The sequence below is a fragment of the Ranitomeya imitator genome, chromosome 9 (genome assembly GCF_032444005.1).
Source record: "Ranitomeya imitator isolate aRanImi1 chromosome 9, aRanImi1.pri, whole genome shotgun sequence".
In the NCBI taxonomy this organism is placed as follows: Eukaryota; Metazoa; Chordata; class Amphibia; order Anura; family Dendrobatidae; genus Ranitomeya; species Ranitomeya imitator.
In genome coordinates this window covers 10,147,918-10,171,040 of record NC_091290.1, presented here as the reverse complement: position 1 = coordinate 10,171,040, position 23,123 = coordinate 10,147,918, and the positions used below count along the sequence as shown (strand labels likewise).

At 45.7% G+C, this 23,123-nt stretch overlaps 2 protein-coding genes across 2 annotated transcripts in view; one reads left to right on the top strand and one right to left on the bottom strand.

The window, feature by feature from the left end:
- LOC138649516 (astacin-like metalloendopeptidase) overlaps positions 1–22,434 on the bottom strand; it is a gene marked incomplete at its 5' end in the record, with an annotated part of 43,132 nt that extends 20,698 nt beyond the window's left edge. The window contains one exon of the mRNA XM_069739988.1: positions 22,396–22,434. Coding sequence (XP_069596089.1) covers positions 22,396–22,434 — 39 coding nt within the window. The remainder of the gene's footprint in view (positions 1–22,395) is intronic.
- Positions 3,968–22,418, top strand: LOC138649733 (astacin-like metalloendopeptidase). The gene is made up of 13 exons (XM_069740377.1): positions 3,968–4,059; positions 5,675–5,702; positions 7,206–7,256; positions 7,627–7,767; positions 8,138–8,255; positions 8,795–8,973; positions 16,412–16,499; positions 16,851–16,978; positions 17,443–17,558; positions 17,757–17,967; positions 18,097–18,215; positions 20,359–20,581; positions 22,109–22,418. Exons 1-13 carry the CDS (start codon positions 3,991–3,993, stop codon positions 22,114–22,116), a joined length of 1,479 nt encoding a protein of 492 aa, XP_069596478.1. The 5' UTR covers positions 3,968–3,990; the 3' UTR covers positions 22,117–22,418.
- Positions 22,435–23,123: the final 689 nt, after the last annotated feature.

Here is a 23,123-nt window from a genome sequence, read left to right as displayed (position 1 = left end):
TTTACGTTTTCCTGGAGGAGTTTCACGTTTTCCTAGAGGAGATTAAGGCTATGTGCACACGTTGTGGAATCGTGTATGGATTTTTACGCATCGGTTTTGCAAAATCCGCAGGTAAAATGCACTGCGTTTTACCGCGGAATTACTGCGGGTTGTGTGCGGATTCCACCTGCGGTTTTACACCTGCGGATTCCTATTGTGGAGCAGGTGTAATCCGTTGCAAAATCAGCACAAAGAATTGACATGCTGCAGAATAAACAACGCTACCTTTCCGCGCGGTATTTTCCGCACCATGGGCACAGCGGATTTGGTTTTCCATAAGTTTACATGGTACTGTAATCCGCATGGAAAACAGCTGCGAATCCACCGCAGCTAATCCGCTGCTGATTCGCAGCAAAATCCGCAACGTATGCACATAGCGTTACATTTTTCCTGCAGGATATTTTCAGGGTTTCCGATTGGAAGGAGCCAAGTCTGGAGCAGATTCCTACTACACAGAAGTGACCTACTTGATCAGACGTGGGGAAAAAAATGTTGAAAAGACCAAACGCATGAGCAGCAAAGTGGATTCACAATAGAAATGAACTGGAAGTGTTTTATTGAAGGATTTTCAAGGGATTTTTCAAAAAATACTCCAAAAAAACACAGTGTGAAATAATGTCCTAAATATCTCGCCAAAAGCTGCAGTTTTTGGTTAAGATTTCTTCCCAAGTGCCAAAATATTTCCGTATGTACAAAGGATGGAAGCAGAATTTCTGATATCCACGCATGCTTAGAAGATGCAGTCACATGCGTAAATCATGGCAGCGCAGTTGTCAAAGTGTAAAATATTGCGGATTTTCAGCACGTGATGGAATATTACTCATCACTTTTCGGCGGCTTTGAATTTCCATCATCCCCTTGAGCCCAAAACGTGAGATGAGACGTAGAAAGTGAGATGATCCCTCACAGCCTTGACCTTTCTATTTATTGTAGGTTTCCGCTACGGAAATAATGAATTTGCCCTAAACGAGGATCAGGAGCGGGATCCGGTTACTGGATGTTGTCCCACGTATTTGTGCCGCCCGGAGCGATGCAGGAGGTTCATCCAGGTTCTTTGGATTGTTCTCCTAAACCCTTAGTTGTAACTCGTGGCCACAGGCTGTGCCGCTCTTCTCCTTTGTGTCTACCCAGATATGTCTACAAGACGTTGTCTGACAACAGGGCGGTAAGCTAAGAATCTCAGTAAACCGGTTATTTACAGAGATCTACAAAGTGCACAATGAAGGGTCACGGTGGAAAGAGTTAATCATTACTCACAAGTCATCAGAATGGAGCTGATGGAGACAGTCCTGTACCGTGGAGCTATGAGGACCCCATGTGCCTCCATATCATGGAGAAAAGTTTTCCTAAAGTTGTTTTCTTTAGAGTAGAAAACCCTGATAATTTGCATACTTGAAAATCACACATTCTGGAACAATGGTTTGGCCGATCGCGATCTCTTCTCCAGATACAGAAGTTGGAAGACTCCTCTGATAGCGGCTTATCTCTCAGAGTAAAACTAGGAGCGGTAGTAAATGTTGACAGGCTGGATCCATCATCTTGACAAAGACCTAGTGATGGTCGAAACGTCGCTCTACATTATGGCAGAATAAAGTTCTATTTTTCTACTACACCTGGATGGAGCGCTGTTCCTCTACTTGTTTGATTGGCTGGATCTATCATCTCTCAGGGGCCTCCATGCACATTAGATGGTTGGCCAATCCCGCGAATATCGGCCAACATTAGTCTAAAAGTGTATGGAGGACTTAAGACTCATAGAAAACAATGTGAAAGTGCTCACACCTCAGATGTTCATCCGACAGCAATCCATCCCGATCCATTGCCCCCACACATCTGTAGGGGTCTTCTGTATCAGCAGAGAGACATAAGTCAATTCCAAACCTCTAACCAACGTCGGCTCCAGGTTTGCTTGTCACTTGATGATATTTCACAGAGATCTGCAAACTTGGTTAAAGAAGGAGCTTCTGTGCTCCGAAAGCTGCAAACAGGCTTGGACTGGCCGGCCGGAGAGCAGGAGAATCCTCTGGTGGGCCCCTAAGACTTGGACACCACCCTTGCCAGTGGCACAATATACTTCAATCATTATGTACAGAGAAACGGAGCATCTTATCTGTCCAGTCCATTGTTATATAGATTTGTGATTGAGGATAATGTCACATTTGTAGCTGAAAAGTGGGGCCCCAGAGTTGGTTACTGGAGGGCCCTTAGCACCCGAGTCCAACAATAGCTGCAAATATCATTCATCTGGTTATCCAATGAGGGTATCACTCCAAGAACATTTTTGTCTTTTTTTGGGCATAGAAATATTTACATAGAAATTTCTGGCTAACACGGAACCACAATATCATTTTTTAAAAAATAATTTTCTATTGTGCATCGCTATTTTTCGGTCGAGAGACTTGTCACTTCACGGTACGAGTTGTAGCTTTTATAATTCCCATTGTGGGGTCCGTACGACTTTTTCATTTCTTTTTATTCCCATGACCGAAATCAGTGACTGACATTTTTGCGTCCGTTTCATTGATCACCGTGTGGAATAAATATTAAGATATTTTCTTAATTTCGGTCAATTTCATGTTTAACTATGGAACAGAAGAAAATTAAAACTTTCCAGAATCAGAGGAGCAGCGGCAGATGGAGATTGTACTTAGGGTTAAACTAAAATATCCAGTGAGAGGTCTTTTGTGAGTCTGGACGCTGGTGTTACACACTTGTCCTGGTATCCCGGCTTCCTTCACCTCGGTCTGCTGCCCTCTGTTGAGCTCCACGCCGGGTGTTTCAGGTTGCCCCGGCGTGGCTCGGTGACATCTCCTCACATTTACTATTTAATGCCCACTAAGACACACACTTGTCCCGATATCCCCAGCTCTGCTTCCTTTGCCTGGGTCCGCTGCCCTCTGTTGAGCTCCGCACTGGGTTTTGCAGGTTGCCCCGGCGTGACTCAGTGTCATCTCTTCACATTTACTATTTAATGCCCACTAAAACACACACCTGTTCCAGTATCCCTGGCTCTGCTTCCTTCGCCTCGGTCTGATGCCCTCTGTTGAGCTCCACGCCAGGTGTTGCAGGTTGCCCCGGCGTGGCTCGGTGACATCTCCTCACATTTACTATTTAATACCCACTAAAACACACCTGTCCCGGTATCCCTAGTTCTGCTTCCTTTGCCTGGGTCCGCTGCCCTCTGTTGAGCTCCGCCCTGGGTTTTGCAGGTTGCCCCGGCGGGGCTCGGTGACATCTCTTCACATTTACTATTTAATGCCCACTGAAACACACACCTGTTCCAGTATCCCTGGCTCTAATTCCTTCGCCTCGGTCCGCTGCCCTCTGTTGAGCTCCGTGTCGGGTATTTAATGCACACCGAAACACACACTTGTGGTTTAGTATTAAGACTCTAATTTCCAGTATTTGGGGTGCTCCACCATTTCTGCTGCAGGTCAGGAGGTTGACCCTTGTTTTGTCTTCCCTGCATTCACCCTTACTTTGTTCTATTGAACCTGTACTTCTCGGCATGTGCTAAGTCCTTACTCCAGGTGGGCCATTCCATCTCGCAGAGCCAACACCAGGGGCCCGTGTGCCACCAAGTCTTGGGACTTGGAGGATCCACCTCGTTAGGAGCCATAAATAAAATGTCGTTCTCGGCTTTGTGCCCACCCTGGATGAGCAATTGGTGCAATAACATGCTGAAAGCTCTGCAGCGGCTGGGCATGTCACCCACATGGCGCACCCATGATCTGGACATCAATGTTTCCTGACTGCGGCACCATTTCTTTTTCTTCTTTTACCCCCAGGTGAAGATGTGGAATCTAATAAGGCACATGTGTAAGGTGATCCGCCGCTCGTCCCGACGCTCATTGGCTGCTCGTATGTTTTGTTCTTGCATTATTGTTACACTCCCGAAATAGGTTAATGCAAAACAGAATCCGGAGAAGCTCGCTGCTGGAAGAGGCCGACATGGAGGCCGGCAAATACCTCACCGCTGTGTCCTACATGCTGAGAGCCGGCCTGCTGCTGCCCTGCCAGGTGAGGCCATCGTCCTGTACCGGACAGCTGCGGACCGGACCTCTAGGATGGGCTCAGGAATAATCTGATGTCACCACACCATCCTCCGGGAATGGATCAGTAGCTCCGACCTCCGAGGTTGCGGAAACAATTGAGATTCCATCATTGTATCATTTTTTACATTTCCAGTATTTTGGATCAATTCATTTTATTTTCTGAGGCACTGATCCAAATTCCGTGGAAAAAAAAAACAATTAGTGGAGGTCAGAGGTACAGCTGAGATTATCGCACACAAGTGTGCAGACCAGCGGTGGACATACCGCCCGGGCACGCAGAAGAGGGGGCACAGCCTGGAAGACAAATTGCTGGGCATTTGTTTCTATGCACAGTGTATTGTATGCAGTGACGCCAGGTTACGGGGTACACATGGCCAGAAAGTGGTGTAGATGCAATAATAAACGTCCCCCGACATGTTCCTGTGCGTAACGTGTCAATGGCGGAATAATATGCGTGTGTCAATGTGTTTAATGTGCGTGTGCGAGGTTTGTTACAAGACGAATCTTCAGGAGCGCACCGCTCCCGACCCCGGCAACCATCGGTGCGCTCCTGAAGATTGATTGTTCGGACCAGCGACAGGTCACAATAAAATTAGAAATCTTCCGCTCTTAAGAACTAAGAGGATTTTTAATAAGAAGTAAACGGCAAAGTTGCTGGGTCTTACAAGCACTTTGCAATTTTTCCCATTTTATGAACTTGATAAAACTCCCTTTAACAACCCCTTTAAGGTGCATTAAGCATGTGTTTTTAAAGTGTATACAGGTGAGTGATATATCTGTATGTGTGTACTGTATATACTGGTATGTGGGTATGTTTGATGGCAATTAGGGACCCAAATATGTTACCGCCGGATCCGTTTTTTTCCCATAGACTTGTATTACTACCGGATTGCGCCGGATGACATTGTGTTTCGTCCGGTTTTCGCCAGATCCGGCAAATCTGCTGTTTCCGGTTTCTAGAAAAAACATCCTGAGCAACGATTTTTCGTCTCCGGCGAAATAGCCAGAAGCGCCGGATTCGGCGCTTCCGGCTGTTTGCTAGAATGGAAGCCTATGGGAGCCGGAAGGTGCCGGATCCGGAAAGTGACAGATTCCGGCACCGGATTCCATTTTTCTAAACTGAGCATGCTCCAATTTTTTTTTATCCAATTATCTGGATATGCTAGTCGGATCCGTCGAAAAAACAGATCCGTCACATCAGTTTTTCACAATCTGCGCCTGATCCGTTTTTTCCAACATTCGCCGGATTGTGCCTGATGCAAAAAACCTGATGTGTGAAAGTAGCCTAAGTCAAATTGCAAGGCTCGTTAAAGTGTCGATTGTGACTTGTAGGATCGCTACTTCCAACAGGTGGCGCTATAGAGTTCAAGTCCTCTTTCTCTCTGAAGAGGCAATTTGCATATATTAATACATGCACAACCACAGAATTAGGCATTAATTTAAATTGCAAAAATTATACTGATAGTTTCCATAAGGATTAGTGGAATAATTAAAACAGAACCACATAATGCCCTCCAGAATAAGGGGGATAATTGGGGGGCGGATGCCGTTCTGTAATGGGTGCTGGCTTTCTTGTTTAGGTCTCAGTTGGAGGAAACAGCCAAGATGGTGAGTCCGAATTTACTTTTTATTATTTATTATCCCGCACATAAACACGAACAACCGATCGACCATGCAACACCCTAAATAATATATACGGTAAAGTGTTCTGGTTACCCCCCAAATAATGCAAAGATGACGATGACTAATAATAGTGACGAAATAGCACTGTATCCATAAAATAGTGACACAGCTGTTGTAGAACTACAACTCCCAGCATGTCCTGTCAGTCACGTGTTGGGAGTTATAATATCATAGCAGCTGAGGAGGAACAGATGGCAGATCAATGACTTCTGAACCTACCGATCTGTAATTTCAGATGACGGTTCAGGATAAGCCGTCGTATGTGAACATGATATGATTTGTATCCTGTATTTTTCACAAGTTTTCTCCTCTGCGGGATCTATCTCTAATCTTCACTTTGTGGGTTTAGACGAGACGCCATGATGTCTCCCATACACAGCAAAAACAGATGTGAGGGGATCCTGCTCTCCTGTCTCTAGGTAGCAGCATGAAGGACATTATACAGCAGTACTGAGCAGAGTAGATGTGAATCTATCTATTGGGTGAAATAAAACACTTAAAAGAAACAGCATCATAAGGGCATTTTTACAGTAGTAAGGTGCAACGTAGCTGTGAAATCAGCACAGGGGCAAGATAAACACTTACTAGAAATCAGCATCTACATGGAGGACATTATATTGCAGTACTGAGCAGAGTAGATGTGAATCCATCACTTGGTTGGGATAAAACACTTAAAAGAAACTGGTATCATACAGGTCTTTCTACAGTAGTAGTGTGCAATGTAGCTGTAAACTCAGCACAGGGGCAAGATAAACACTTACTAGAAACCAGCATCTGCATGGTGTACATTATAAAGCCATACTATGCTGTGCAGCTGTGAATGCAGAAATGTGGTAAGGTAAAATATAGTAGAAAGCAGCAGCTACATGGGGTACATTATACAGCTATACTGAGCAACATACCTGGGAACTCAGCCCTAGGGTCAGAAAAACGCCTACGAAAAAGTAGCAACTGTATGGAAAACATTATTTAGCATTACTGAGCATTGTAGCTGTAAAACCAGCTTCAGTGTAAGACAAACATTTAATAGATGCAGCATCATAAAGGATAATATACAGCTGTACTGAGCAGTGTAGTTGTGAGTCCAGCTCTACAGAAAGCTGCAGTATCCTAGGTATATCTGTGCCTTTCTCTTTCCCTCTTCTCCTCACCTCTCCAGTTTTCAGAGCGAATGGCATTTTCTGTAGGCAGGAGAGAAGTGGCTCATCAGTGGAGAAAAAAAAAAAGATTTTTCTGATGCTACAAAATTTCTTATATTCACTTGTACTATTGATTTATGCAGTTTGTTGAAACAACAACAACCATTTAAAAATTATGTCCGGCTCCCTACTCCAGACCCTGACTGTCACTAACCACCAGTGGTCCACACAAGTAACCTATTGATGTTTTCTCAGATGGAGATTTCTTGACTTTTTGTTTATTTTTCAGGAGCCGAGGGAACGGAAGATGTCTTCAGTATTATTGCCAAATACAACAAAGGTAAAAAAAAAAACCCAAAACACCAGAACAGACGTGGCATGAAATGTACTAAATGTAGAGACTGATAACGAGAGGGTCCTCAATATCTGTTACCCACGGATGTACTATCCAGAAGCAGCAGAGTTGGTGGTTGGTTGACCAACCCTGGAGACCAGTGACTGCATAGACTTTGCACTGGATGTTTGGGATGGAATATAATGGAATGTATGGGATAGACAATGTCTCATCCTCTTATACCGAGCATCACTGTTGACCAAGAACTCGGGGTTAGGACCAAAGCTGCAGTTCGGGGCTTCCATGGTCACCTTATCTTCTACAATGATCCGTTATCTGCATTTTTATATAATTAGCTTCATCTTGTAATGCGCAGGTAGCAAGAAGCCGGTCCGTCAGGTAGACATCGCTGTACGGCTCAGCCGCAGTGCCCTCAGCTGCCCGGGACAAGCCTGCTTCTGGCCAAAATCCAGTTCTGGAGTCGTCATCATTCCCTACACGTTGTCTGCTGATTATTGTGAGCCAAACTCTAATCATGTAACTTACCGGTAATGTCTGTGTCCATGTAATGCTCTCCGCACATGTGCGCTCCTCGGGGGTGTGTCTTCTGTAGGGACAGCCCCCAAGGGACCAGCAGAAAAAAAGTGGAAGCATCGTAGATTGGTTCTGTTTCCTTTCAATGTCTATAGGTTTCTGCACTTGGTGATCCTCGAATCTTTAGTGCCGTAGACCGAGCAGCAGGGCACTTGTGCAACAATTCTGCTCCGCAAGGCCACGGTCTCGAAGCCAGTGACACAAGTCCCCCAGCTGCGTCACTTATGTATTTATTGATGGATAGACATTGTGCACCTGCCTCTAGCTCTTCATTCACATGATTGCTCCTTTAGCCTCCGCTGACTCCGCAGTCATCCGTTCCGCCATTCAGGAATATTCCTCCTTGACCTGTATTCGTTTTGTGGAGAGGAAGACCGAGACCGATTATGTCCAGATCCGCTCGGTAGATGGGTAAGTGGTTTACGTTGAATTCTCACCAGAGGCATTTTCGAAATTTCTCTGTCCTTCTTGACCTGTCTACGACGATGAGGTCCATCACGTCTTTCACATTGTAGTGGAGGTTTGGGGGAAAAATCAAGAAGTAAGAACAGATCCTGAGGGCCATGCGGTGGCTCGGGTGGAGGGGGATTCTGATGAGGGGCAGCATGTGTATGGCCTCCCTTGTTTGGATGGAAGTCCTACAAGAACACTCCTCATGGGACGACCAGTCCTCAGTTCTGCTCTGGGTACAATGTAGTTAGAAGGACAGGCTACGAGTCCAGGCGGAGCCCAGCGGGTCTGGTGCATGATGGCGAATATTGAGGAGTTGGATGCAGCTACGCCCCAGCCCGTTGGGACACTTTATGGCAGGTCTGGTATCATCGGGCCTTTGTTCCTTATCTAGATGTCCTCCTTTCTCGTTGTTCTCGTTCTTCTCTATTTCTTTCCATTTCACTTTAGATTTGTTTCTATAGAAAGAACGACCACTGACGATGCGGCTGCTCCTTCAGATGCTGGTCTTACCTGGGCAGGATTGGAGGGAGCCAGGACCTCTCCTTACTGAACCCCGGATGCGTATCGAAAGGCATCGTGCAACACGAACTCAACCACGTCCTGGGGTTTGTCCACGAGCACACGAGGAGTGACCGCGACGCCTACGTGGACATTATCTGGAGATACATAGCAGACGGTAAACGCACCTGCAATATTACCCTGCTGCACAGGACAGGAAAGATGGCGTGAGAGGCAATGTACTGTATGTACAGTGAGTGTGCAAGCAGAATAGTGAGTGCAGCTCTGGGGTATAATACAGGATGTAACTCAGGATCAGTAATGTATGTACATAGTGACAGCACCAGCAGAATAGTGAGTGCAGCTCTGGGGTATAATACAGGAGGTAACTCAGGATCAGTAATGTATGTACACAGTGACTGCACCAGCAGAATAGTGAGTGCAGCTCTGGGGTATAATACAGGATGTATCTCAGGATCAGTAATGTAATGTATGTACACAGTGACTGCACCAGCAGAATAGTGAGTGCAGCTCTGGGGTATAATACAGGATGTAACTCAGGATCAGTAATGTAATGTATGTACACAGTGACTGCACCAGCAGAATAGTGAGTGCAGCTCTGGAGTATAATTGTCATGATCCCAATGGCAGGGGATCACTAAAGGACAAGCACAGATACAAACAAGCTCTAGGGCGATGGAACCTGAGCTGACCGCGACCCTGAACCTAACACACAAATAAAAGTAGCCGGGGAACGTGCCTACGATGATCCTAGACGTCTCGCTCCAGCCGAAGATCTAACTTCCCCTATTAGAAGAAACACAGACCTCTCTTGCCTCCAGAGAAATACCCCACAGAAATAGCAGCCCCCCACATATAATGACGGTGAAATGAGAGGAAAGCACATACGCAGTATGAAAACAGTTTCAGCAAAATGAGGCCCGCTAAAGCTAGATAGCAGAGGATACAAAAGTGAACTGCGCGGCCAGCGAAAAACCCTTCAAAAAACCATCCTGAAATTACTTGAACTCATGTGCCAACTCATGGTACATGAGGAGCAATTTCAGCCCACTAGAGCAACCAGCAGCAAAGAATCACATATCTGCAGGCTGGACTAAAAACCAAATAAAGCAAAACACCAAAACAGGAAAATCCAAACTTAGCTTGACCAGAAGGTTCTAGGAGCAGGGAGCAGAGGTAACAAGACACACTGGATACATTGAAAACCGGCGAGGAAATGCCAGCAAAGCCAGGTTAAATAGGAAACTCCCATATCCTGATGGAACAGGTGGAACCCATAGACCAAGGAAAGACAAGTCACCCAGTACCATCAGTAACCACCAGAGGGAGCCCAAAAACAGAACTCACAACAGTACCCCCCCCTTGAGGAGGGGTCACTGAACCCTCACGAGAACCACCAGGGCGACCAGGATGAGCCCTATGAAAAGCGCGAACCAAATCATCAGCATGAACATCCGAGGCAACCACCCAAGAATTATCCTCCTGACCATAACCCTTCCACTTGACCAAATACTGGAGTTTCCGTCTGGAAACACGAGAATCCAAGATCTTCTCCACAACATACTCCAATTCTCCCTCCACCAGCACTGGAGCAGGAGGCTCAAGCGAAGGAACGACAGGTACCTCATACTTCCGCAACAACGACCGATGGAACACATTATGAATAGCAAACGATGCCGGGAGATCCAAACGAAACGACACAGGGTTAAGAATTTCCAAGATCCTATAGGGACCGATGAACCGAGGCTTGAACTTAGGAGAAGAGACCTTCATAGGAACAAAACGAGAAGACAACCACACCAAGTCCCCAACAAGAAGTCGAGGACCCACGCGGCGACGGCGATTAGCAAACTGCTGAGCCTTCTCCTGGGACAACTTCAAATTGTCCACCACATGACTCCAAATCCGATGCAACCTATCCACCACCATGTCCACTCCAGGACAATCAGAAGGTTCCACCTGACCAGAGGAAAAACGAGGATGAAACCCCGAATTACAAAAGAAAGGAGAAACCAAGGTAGCAGAACTAGCCCGATTATTAAGGGCAAACTCGGCCAGCGGCAAAAAGGTAACCCAGTCATCCTGATCAGCAGAAACAAAACACCTTAAATAAGTTTCCAAGGTCTGATTAGTTCGTTCAGTCTGGCCATTCGTCTGAGGATGGAATGCAGACGAAAAGGACAAATCAATGCCCATCTTAGCACAGAACGTCCGCCAAAATCTAGACACAAACTGGGATCCCCTGTCAGAAACGATGTTCTCAGGAATCCCATGCAAACGAACCACATTCTGAAAAAACAGAGGGACCAACTCAGAGGAGGAAGGTAACTTAGGCAAGGGTACCAGATGAACCATTTTAGAAAAGCGATCACACACAACCCAGATGACGGACATTTTTTGAGAGACAGGGAGATCCGAAATAAAGTCCATGGAAATGTGCGTCCAAGGCCTCTTCGGGATAGGCAAAGGGGACAACAATCCACTGCCCCGAGAACAGCAAGGCTTAGCCCGAGCACAAACCTCACAAGACTGCACAAAAGAACGCACATCCCTCGACAAGGAAGGCCACCAAAAAGACCTGGCCACCAAGTCTCTAGTACCAAATATTCCAGGATGACCTGCCAACGCAGAAGAATGGACCTCGGAGATGACTCTACTGGTCCAATTATCCGGAACAAACAGTCTCTCAGGCGGACAACGATCAGGTTTACCCGCCTGAAACTCCTGCAAAGCACGTCGCACGTCTGGGGAGACAGCAGACAAAATCACCCCATCCCTAAGGATACCAGAGGGCTCAGAATTTCCAAGGGAGTCAGGCACAAAACTCCTAGAAAGAGCATCCGCCTTCACATTCTTTGAACCTGGCAGGTATGAAACCACAAAATTGAAACGAGAGAAAAACAGTGACCAACGAGCCTGTCTAGGATTCAGACGCCTGGCAGACTCAAGGTAAATCAAATTTTTGTGATCAGTCAAGACCACCACACGATGTCTAGCACCCTCTAGCCAATGACGCCACTCCTCAAATGCCCACTTCATGGCCAAAAGCTCCCGATTACCAACATCATAATTCCGCTCAGTGGGCGAAAACTTTCTAGAAAAAAACGCGCATGGCTTCATCACTGAGCCATCGGAGCTTCTCTGTGACAAAACCGCCCCCGCTCCAATCTCGGAAGCATCAACCTCAACCTGAAATGGGAGCGAAACATCTGGCTGACGCAACACAGGAGCAGAAGAAAACCGGCGCTTAAGTTCCTGAAAGGCCTCCACAGCCGCAGGAGACCAATTAGCAACATCAGCACCCTTCTTAGTCAAATCCGTCAAAGGCTTAACAACACTAGAAAAGTTAGTTATAAAACGACGATAGAAATTAGCAAAGCCCAAGAACTTCTGTAGACTCTTAAGAGATGTAGGCTGCGTCCAGTCACAAATAGCCTGAACCTTGACGGGATCCATCTCAATAGTAGAAGGGGAAAAAATATACCCCAAGAAAGAAATCTTCTGGACTCCAAAGAGACACTTTGAGCCTTTTACAAACAAGGAATTGGCCCGCAGGACCTGAAACACCTTCCTGACCTGCTGAACATGAGACTCCCAGTCATCAGAAAAAACCAAAATATCATCCAAATACACAATCATAAATTTATCCAGATATTCACGGAAAATATCGTGCATAAAGGACTGGAAGACTGAAGGAGCATTAGAAAGTCCAAAAGGCATTACCAAATACTCAAAATGGCCCTCAGGCGTATTAAATGCGGTTTTCCACTCATCACCTTGCTTTATTCGTATAAGATTATACGCACCCCGAAGATCAATCTTAGTGAACCATTTAGCCCCCTTAATGCGAGCAAACAAATCAGTCAACAATGGCAAAGGATACTGATATTTTACGGTAATCTTATTCAAAAGACGATAATCTATACAAGGCCTCAAGGAACCATCTTTTTTGGCCACGAAAAAAAAAACCTGCTCCCAAAGGGGACAAAGATGGACGGATATGTCCCTTTTCCAAGGACTCCTTAACATAATCCCGCATAGCAGTATGCTCTGGCACTGACAGATTGAACAAACGACCTTTAGGAAATTTACTGCCTGGAATTAAATTTATAGCACAATCGCAATCCCTGTGAGGAGGAAGCGAACTGAGCTTAGGCTCCTCAAAAACATCCCGATAGTCAGACAAAAACACAGGAATCTCAGAAGGAGTAGATGAAGCGATAGAAATCGGAGGTGCATCATCATGAACCCCCTGACAACCCCAGCTTAACACAGACATTGATTTCCAGTCAAGGACTGGATTATGAGTTTGTAACCATGGCAGACCAAGCACTAGGACATCATGCAAATTATACAGTACCAGGAAGCGAATCACCTCCTGATGAACGGGAGTCATACGCATGGTCACTTGTGTCCAGTACTGAGGTTTATTCATAGCCAAAGGTGTAGAGTCAATTCCCTTCAAAGGAATAGGGACTTCCAGAGGCTCCAGACTAAACCCACAGCGATTGGCAAATGACCAATCCATAAGACTCAGGGCAGCGCCTGAATCCACATAGGCATCGACGGAAATGGATGATAATGAACAAATCAGAGTCACAGACAGAATGAACTTAGACTGTAAAGTACCAATGGCAACAGACTTATCAACCTTTTTTGTGCGTTTAGACCATGCTGATATAACATGAGCTGAATCACCACAATAAAAGCACAACCTTTTTTTCCGCCTATAATTTTGCCGTTCACTTCTGGACTGAATTCTATCACATTGCATTATCTCAGGTGACGGTTTAGACGACACCGCCAAATGATGCACAGGTTTGCGCTCCCGTAAACGCCGATCAATCTGAATAGCCATAGTCATAGACTCATTCAGACCCGTAGGCGCAGGGAACCCCAACATAACATCTTTAATGGCCTCAGAAAGGCCATCTCTGAACTTTGCAGCCAGGGCGCACTCATTCCACTGAGTAAGCACCGACCACTTCCGAAATTTTTGACAATAAATTTCTGCTTCATCTTGCCCCTGAGAGAGGGCCAACAAAGCTTTTTCAGCCTGAATCTCTTGGTTAGGTTCCTCATAGAGCAAACCCAATGCCAGAAAAAACGCATCCGCATTAAGCAACGCAGGGTCCCCTGGTGCCAATGCAAATGCCCAATCCTGAGGGTCACCCCGCAGGAAAGATATAATATTCTTGACTTGCTGAGCAGGGTCTCCAGAGGAGCGAGATTTCAAAGAAAGAAACAACTTGCAATTGTTCCTAAAATTCAGAAAACGAGATCTATCTCCAGAAAAAAACTCTGGGACAGGAATTCTAGGTTCAGACATAGGAGCATGTACAACAAAATCCTGTATATTTTGAACCTTAGCGGCGAGATTATTCAGGCTGGAAGCCAAACTCTGGACGTCCATGATAAACAGCTGGGATCAGAGCCATTCAAAGATTAAGAGGAGGAGGAAGTAGCCAGGCTGCAATAAGGCTAGGCAGCAAACTCTGAGGGAAAGAGAAAAAAAAAAAACTTCCTCAGACTACTTATCCTCCTACTTCAGCCAATACAATTAACACTTTGTGGGCCGGTTATACTGTCATGATCCCAATGGCAGGGGATCACTAAAGGACAAGCACAGATACAAACAAGCTCTAGGGCGATGGAACCTGAGCTGACCGCGACCCTGAACCTAACACACAAATAAAAGTAGCCGGGGAACGTGCCTACGATGATCCTAGACGTCTCGCTCCAGCCGAAGATCTAACTTCCCCTATTAGAAGAAACACAGACCTCTCTTGCCTCCAGAGAAATACCCCACAGAAATAGCAGCCCCCCACATATAATGACGGTGAAATGAGAGGAAAGCACATACGCAGTATGAAAACAGTTTCAGCAAAATGAGGCCCGCTAAAGCTAGATAGCAGAGGATACAAAAGTGAACTGCGCGGTCAGCGAAAAACCCTTCAAAAAAACCATCCTGAAATTACTTGAACTCATGTGCCAACTCATGGTACATGAGGAGCAATTTCAGCCCACTAGAGCAACCAGCAGCAAAGAATCACATATCTGCAGGCTGGACTAAAAACCAAATAAAGCAAAACACCAAAACAGGAAAATCCAAACTTAGCTTGACCAGAAGGTTCTAGGAGCAGGGAGCAGAGGTAACAAGACACACTGGATACATTGAAAACCGGCGAGGAAATGCCAGCAAAGCCAGGTTAAATAGGAAACTCCCATATCCTGATGGAACAGGTGGAACCCAGAGACCCAGGAAAGACAAGTCACCCAGTACCATCAGTAACCACCAGAGGGAGCCCAAAAACAGAACTCACAACATATAATACAGGATGTAACTCAGGATCAGTAATGTATGTACACAGTGACTGCACCAGGAGAATAGTGAGTGCAGCTCTGGGGTTTAATATAGGAGGTAACTCAGGATCAGTAATGTAATGTATGTACACAGTGACTGCACCAGCAGAATAGTGAGTGCAGCTCTGGAGGATAATACAGGGTGTAACTAAGGATCAGTAATGTAATGTATGTACACAGTGACTGCACCAGCAGAATAGTGAGTGCAGCTCTGGGGTATAATACAGGATGTAACTCAGGATCAGTAATGTATGTACACAGTGACTGCACCAGGAGAATAGTGAGTGCAGCTCAGGGGTATAATACAGGAGGTAACTCAGGATCAGTAATGTAATGTATGTACACAGTGACTGCACCAGCATAATAGTGAGTGCAGCTCTGGAGTATAATACAGGAGGTAACTCAGGATCAGTAATGTATGTACACAGTGACTGCACCAGCAGAATAGTGAGTGCAGCTCTGTGGTATAATACAGGGTGTAACTCAGGATCAGTGATGTAATGTATGTACACAGTGACTGCACCAGCAGAATAGTGAGTGCAGCTCTGGAGTATAATACAGGATGTAACTCAGGATCAGTAATGTAATGTATGTACACAGTGACTGCACCAGCAGAATAGTGAGTGCAGCTCTGGAGTATAATACAGGAGGTAACTCAGGATCAGTAATGTATGTACACAGTGACTGCACCAGCAGAATAGTGAGTGCAGCTCTGGAGTATAATACAGGATGTTACTCAGGATCAGTAATGTAATGTATGTACACAGTGACTGCACCAGCAGAATAGTGAGTCAGTGAGTGCAGCTCTGGAGAGTAATACAGGATATAACTCAGGATCAGTAATGTAATGTATGTACACAGTGACTGCACCAGCAGAATAGTGAGTGCAGCTCTGGAGTATAATACAGGATGTAACTCAGGATCAGTAATGTAATGTATGTACACAGTGACTGCACCAGCAGAATAGTGAGTGCAGCTCTGGAGTATAATACAGGAGGTAACTCAGGATCAGTAATATATGTACACAGTGACTGCACCAGCAGAATAGTGAGTGCAGCTCTGGAGTATAATACTGTATGTAACTCAGGATCAGTAATGTAATGTATGTACACAGTGACTGCCCCAGCAGAATAGTGAGTGCAGCTCTGGAGTATAATACAGGATCAGTAATGTAATGTGTGTACACAGTGACTGCACTTCTATAATTACACTTTCAGTCATTACATTCGCAGTTTATAAAAGCAACTTTGAGAAGTTCCTGCCGGATACCAATAACTTGGGCTTGCAGTATGACTACACGTCAGTCATGCATTATGGAAAGTAAGTGAACCTTATATGATTGGATAAAGCTGGCTCTTAGAATAAATGCATTTTTGCCAAGTATGATCCGTATGTAATTAGGATGTTTCCCTCACTTCTGTATGCAGCGGTGATATTTGCTGCTGGTTTGCGGTTGGCCGGCGATTTGCTGGGTCTAGTGCCCCTCCGGTATATATTGTGTACTTGCTCCATTACTGAGTCGGTCTCACGCATCGTCTGAGTGATCGGATTCACACTTTAATTTTTCAAACAATTTGGGGAAATAAATGCTGAAATCTGATTGGTTGCTTTGTGTAACCTTTCACCTCTCACTGACATCAGATATCGCTGTCATGTGTTTCCGTCTGTTAGATTTGCCTTCACCAATGACCCCGGACAACCCACAATAGTGCCAAAGCCCGACGCCTCTGTCCCCATCGGGCAGAGATATGGACTGAGCAGCCTGGACCTCGTCAAGATAAATCGTCTGTATCAGTGTGGTGAGGAAATCCTAACGATATGGTCAGATATGTGGCAGCCTGCACCCTATGATAACACTTCCTGCATAGAGACACTGAGTAGCCCGCAATAGGTACAAATCTAGGTGCAATAAAATAAAATATTGAATGGGGTCAGATTTGGGGTCTTTTTGAAATTCTCGAGTTAATAGAGGGACGTTTATCAGAGCTGATGATCCTGACTCTGGAGGACTCGACACGTCTGCGTGCTCAATGGGTAACATGTAATACCTCTGATCCCCTGTGGGGGCACTGCAGGGAAATGAACGCTTGTTGAAGGAGCTCCTGGAAGTTGAATTCTGACCGATATCTATGACATCTAGTGTCCCTATGATCAGAGTTTAATGGTAAGAAGTGTTATCATGGGGACAGACAGAGAGGTTCTTATGGTGATCTATTTGGAAGTGCCGCTTTTTACCTTGTCCCGATCCCGTTTTTCACCGTAGATGTGTGCAGTTTTCTTCTCTGTGAGCTTTCTGGGACTTTTCATTCCGGATATACAAGTTCTGCATCAGTGAATAGGCCGGATTGTCTGTGGCTCATTCGTGTTGCCACGAACAAGGTATTTCATGGAAAGCTCTCATCCTGCAGCGGAGCGGTCGGTTTCCTAGGATCAGACCCGGACGTGCTTATATATCCGCACCGGACATATTTCTGCTGCAGAATCAATTTCCAAAACTGCAAAAATTCTGCACCAATTTGTGCACATTTTATGGTGGATTTCCCATTTCTGTCTCCTGTCCCTGTTTCTTTCCTTTAGATCTTTTTGCAGTTTCTTGCCGTCGCTTCGCCCTTGTCCTGCCGCACCGACCACGTGGTGGTTTACGATGGAGCCAGCAAGTCGTCCCCAGTTCTTTTCAATGCCACGTGCAGGACTGGAGATCCTCCGCCCGTGGTGTCCACGGGAAACCTGATGTTGGTGGAATTTTGGAGCTTTGAGAAGACGAGTTTCTCGGCTTCTTACCGTTCAGGTAGGTCCTCTGTGGCGGCTCTAGAGGAGGCAGCTCCGCGCCGGGGACTCGCGTGATATCGCTCAAGATTGAGGACTTCTAGTTTACTGGAACTTGAAAGTTTATTAAAGTTTTATTTTCATCTTTTAGTGATTTGCGGTGGAACATTCACACTTGTAAGTGGAGTAGTGACGTCTCCAGGATTTCCCACCAAGTATTTCCCATCTTCTGACTGTCAATGGTCCATTGTGGCCCCTCCTGGGTACAAGGTGAGCATGGAAGGAGCTGCGGCAGTTCACAACTTCAGTTTTTTCGTAGTATAGAATTGCAATTTTTACTGCAATCTGCACAAAAATGTGAGGGCCGTTGCACAGCGACAATAATGTTCTGGGTGATGAGTGACGCTGTGTATTTCGCTGTTGTCACTGAACCCATGGGGTCCGGTATGTAAGACATTTCCAATATCGGCCTCTCCCTTCAATTGGCTGGAGTTTCCCAATTGCCCATAGCGTGCTGCTGCATCGCACCGTCTGTTACCTCTCTTATAAACCTGCTTTAGAGGTGTATATAGAAATCCTGGGGGCCCCTAGGAAAGGTCCGAAATGGGCCCTCACCTACCAAAGCAATAACTTGTCTTTTAATTGCAATCACGTTGCAGTGGCCCTTGTTTCTAAATCCTTAAGATGCAGTGGTCGCTGTTCACCACAGCAGCTAAAGGGTTAAAGTGCTGCGATCAGAGCTAGCTACAATCGCATCAGGTACTGACGGGCGTCTGTGGTAAAATAGCCGGCACCCATCGGTTGTGAAGTGGACTCCGATTGTGAGTCCTCACCAGCATGTGAGTCCTCTTTAGTAAGTCCTCTCCAGCATGTGAGTCTTCTACAGCACAGGAGTCCTCCTTAACATGTGTGCCCTCGTCAGCATGTGAGCCCTCTGCAGCACGTGAACCAACTCCAGCACATGAGCCCTCTTCATCACATGAGCTCTCTCCAGCACATAAACCTTTAGTAAGTGAGCTCTCTCCAGCACGTGAGCTCTCTCCATCATGTGAACTCTCTCCATCACGTGAGCCCTCTCCAGCACATAAGCCCTCTCCAGCATGTAAGCCCTCTCCAGCACATGAGCCCTCTTCAGCACATGAGCTCTCTCCAGCACATGAACTCACCTCAGCACATAAACCTTTAGTAAGTGAGCTCTCTCCAGAACGTGAGCTCTCCATCATGTGAACTCTCTCCATCACGTGAGCCCTCTCAATCATGTGAGCCCTCTCCAGCACGTGAGCCCTCTCCAGCACGTGAGCCCTCTCCAGCACATGAGCTCTCTCCAGCACATGAACTCACCTCAGCACATAAACCTTTAGTGAGCCCTCTCCAGCACGAGCCCTCTCCAGCATGTAAGCCCTCTCCAGCACATGAGCCCTCTTCAGCACATGAGCTCTCTCCAGCACATGAACTCACCTCAGCACATAAACCTTTAGTAAGTGAGCTCTCTCCAGAACGTGAGCTCTCCATCATGTGAACTCTCTCCATCATGTAAACTCTCTCCATCACGTGAGCCCTCTCCAGCACGTTAGCCCTCTCCATCACGTGAGCCCTCTCCAGCACGTCAGCCCTCTACAGCACGTGAGCCCTCTCCAGCACGTGAGCCCTCTCCAGCACGTGAGCCCTCTCAGGCTTTAGCCATCATATACGGCAGATGTGGGAATCTGTTGGCGGACACCGGTCAGTGGCCGGGCCATTCACCACCGGCTTTCCCAGCTCAGGGGCCCCACACCAGCTGCATGGTCTGCCATTGCCTTGCAGCGCTGGAGTCCTGGGTTCTAATCCCACCAAGGACGACATCTGCAAATAGTTTGCATGCTCTCCTTGTGTTTGCGTGGGTTTCCTCCGGGTTCTCCGGTTTCCTCCCACACTCCAAAGACATACTGATAGGGAACTTAAATTGTGAGCCCCAACGGGGACAGCGATGATAATGTGTGCAAACTGTAAAGCGCTGCGGAATATGTTGGCGCTATATAAAATAAAGATTATTATTATTATTGGCTGTTTGTATCTGACCCCCATCTGTAATTCCTCAGCGTCTCGCTGGCAACTTAGAATGATCCTCAGCTTTGAGGAAATGTCCTCTGCCACTTGTTGGGGCACCACGAGGCAGAGTAACCACTCATGATATTGTTACCGTGATGGTCTAGAAAAGTTGGATTATTCCTTCCTATAAATAAAAATCTATATAATGTGTCTGGGGTCACCATAGGTCGGGGGTCATTGGCATTTCATCCTTTTCTCCTTTAATTGTCCTGGAGCACCAGCTTTATTATATGTTTGTAGCTACAATGTTGTCGGGTCTTTATTGTGTTATCTGCTCTCAGCATTTAATAATTCAGTTTGTTTTTGACCTTCCCCTCCGCCATAGGTGCGGCTGAGTTTCACCTCTTTTGTCCTGGAGCTTTCTCGCAACTGTGTCTACGACTACCTCTCCATCCTGCACGGTTCTCGCATTGGCTCCCTGGTGTCAGCAAAATACTGTGGATCAAAAAAGATGACGACAATTGTGTCTGCGGGCAACTGGGTGCTGCTCCGGTTCCACACTGACAAATCAGTGCAAAGTACTGGATTCCAGGTGAAGTACACGTGGGGTAAGTATCGGTCCGTCATATATTCCAAACACGGGGAAAAACGACCGATGCAGATCCATATTACAATGTACAACTTTCTATCCAGTTTGATCTTTTAATTTTGCAGCCTGCGTCCACGCTCATCCATCGCAGTCTGCTCAGTCCCTTTCAGCATTAAGCATATCCACCGCTATCTCTCCTCTCTGCTCATAACACTGCTTTAATATGAATGATAATAATCATCTCTGAGCACTCAGATGATGAGAGATGGGTGATGAGCCGTCAGCGGTATGTTTCATGCCGCTTTGGACCGAGCAGCCTGCACTGTATGAGCATGCATGCAGGCTGTAGAATAACTGTATGAGCATGCATGCAGGCTGTAGAATAACTGTATGAGCATGCATGCAGGCTGTAGAATAACTGTATGAGCATGCATGCAGGCTGTAGAATAACTGTGAGCATGCATGCAGGCTGTAGAATAACTATGAGCATGCATGCAGGCTGTAGAATAACTGTATGAGCATGCATGCAGGCTGTAGAATAACTGTATGAGCATGCATGCATGCAGGCTGTAGAATAACTGTATGAGCATGCATGCAGGCTGTAGAATAACTGTATGAGCATGCATGCAGGCTGTAGAATAACTGTATGAGCATACATGCAGGCTGTAGAATAACTGTATGAGCATGCATGCAGGCTGTAGAATAACTGTATGAGCATGCATGCAGGCTGTAGAATAACTGTATGAGCATGCATGCAGGCTGTAGAATAAATGTATGAGCATGCATGCAGGCTGTAGAATAACTGTATGAGCATGCATGCAGGCTGTAGAATAACTGTATGAGCATGCATGCAGGCTGTAGAATAACTGTATGAGCATGCATGCAGGCTGTAGAATAACTGTATGAGCATGCATGCAGGCTGTAGAATAACTGTATGAGCATGCATGCAGGCTGTAGAATAACTGTATGAGCATGCATGCATGCTGTAGAATAACTGTATGAGCATGCATGCAGGCTGTAGAATAACTGTATGAGCATGCATGCATGCTGTAGAATGACTGTATGAGCATGCATGCTGTAGAATAACTGTATGAGCATGCGTGCAGGCTGTAGAATAACTGTATGAGCATGCATGCAGGCTGTAGAATAACTGTATGAGCATGCATGCAGGCTGTAGAATAACTGTATGAGCATGCATGCATGCTGTAGAATAACTGTATGAGCATGCATGCAGGCTGTAGAATAAATGTATGAGCATGCATGCAGGCTGTAGAATACAGCACAATTACAATATTGGATTAAATCCTATTGGAATTTATTTTAAAGTGCAAAATAGGTACAATGCCATTAAATGTCCGAAAGATGCCTGTAATGAAGTCTAAATAAATCTAAATCTGTAACGTAACGTCATTGATTTATATAGAGGGGATAAGTAATACAGATCCATTTAGACTGAGACTAAAAATATGGATTGGCTGCAGCGGTCAAATGCTGGCTGCTTGTGAACCACTGAATAACCAACTCCGTGGTTTGTTTTTCTTTCTAGTGCTCTGAGCCGAGAGCCGATATCTCAGGATTTCCCAGTATGGACACTGGAAGACAAAACTGAAGTCACTGTATATGAAATAAACTGACATTTCCTTTCGGCGGTGACTGTTTTTCCTTTTATTTATGGCTTCATTCCCTGGTAATAACATAAGTCATATACGTTTTCTCCCTAAATCATATTTAGACTGGCAAAAATGTCCCCCCTGCTGGTAGCCAAGGTTTGGGAGCCCTAACAAATCCAAAACTGGGAAGAATCGTTCCACTAAATGGTTAAAAATCTCCTACCGTTTTGTGTACACAGTGCTCACGCGGACTAATGCGTCTTCACGGTTTTAGAATATCGGCAAAAATTGTGGAGCGGAAAGTGGAGTCGTATTTTCTTTTTGATACTTCTTGGTTGGTTTGTTTTCTGCAGACCCGTTAATGAACTCCATTATATGCTGGGAAGAATAAATTCTGCACCACCGCGTCCGAGGCGCGAGCGCAGGTGCCGGCCAAAGTTACCGGCAGCAGGAGCTCCATCTGCTACAGCCAAGACCGGAGCTCTGATCCTGACGGGCTACCTCCTTAGATGCCAAGATTAGGATATGACGTGGCATCTAAGGAGTTTCTGTCAGTCCATCGCCTTCTCCCCGGCAATCTCGTGCGGCCCCCCATGCAACAGGAACCGTCTGCATAACATCATGGTGCAGAGAATTATGGAAGTGACCAGAGGATCACATGTCCGAGTCCTGACTAATAAATATTATGAGACAAAAATATAAAAAAAACAAACACAAACATCACAATTTTAACAAAAATATAATTTGAGGAAAAAAATAATGAAATGTCACATAATTAGCGTAGCCAATTCAGAAAATGACCTGAGCTATAAAACGAACACGTTACTTATCCTGAGCCCTATACAACAGATCAAAAACAATTCCTGGATTTCTGTTTTTTTTTAAAATGTTTTTCCAATCTAAAAAAAAAAGGGAATAAAGGGAACCAAAGAATTTGTACGTACCCCAGTA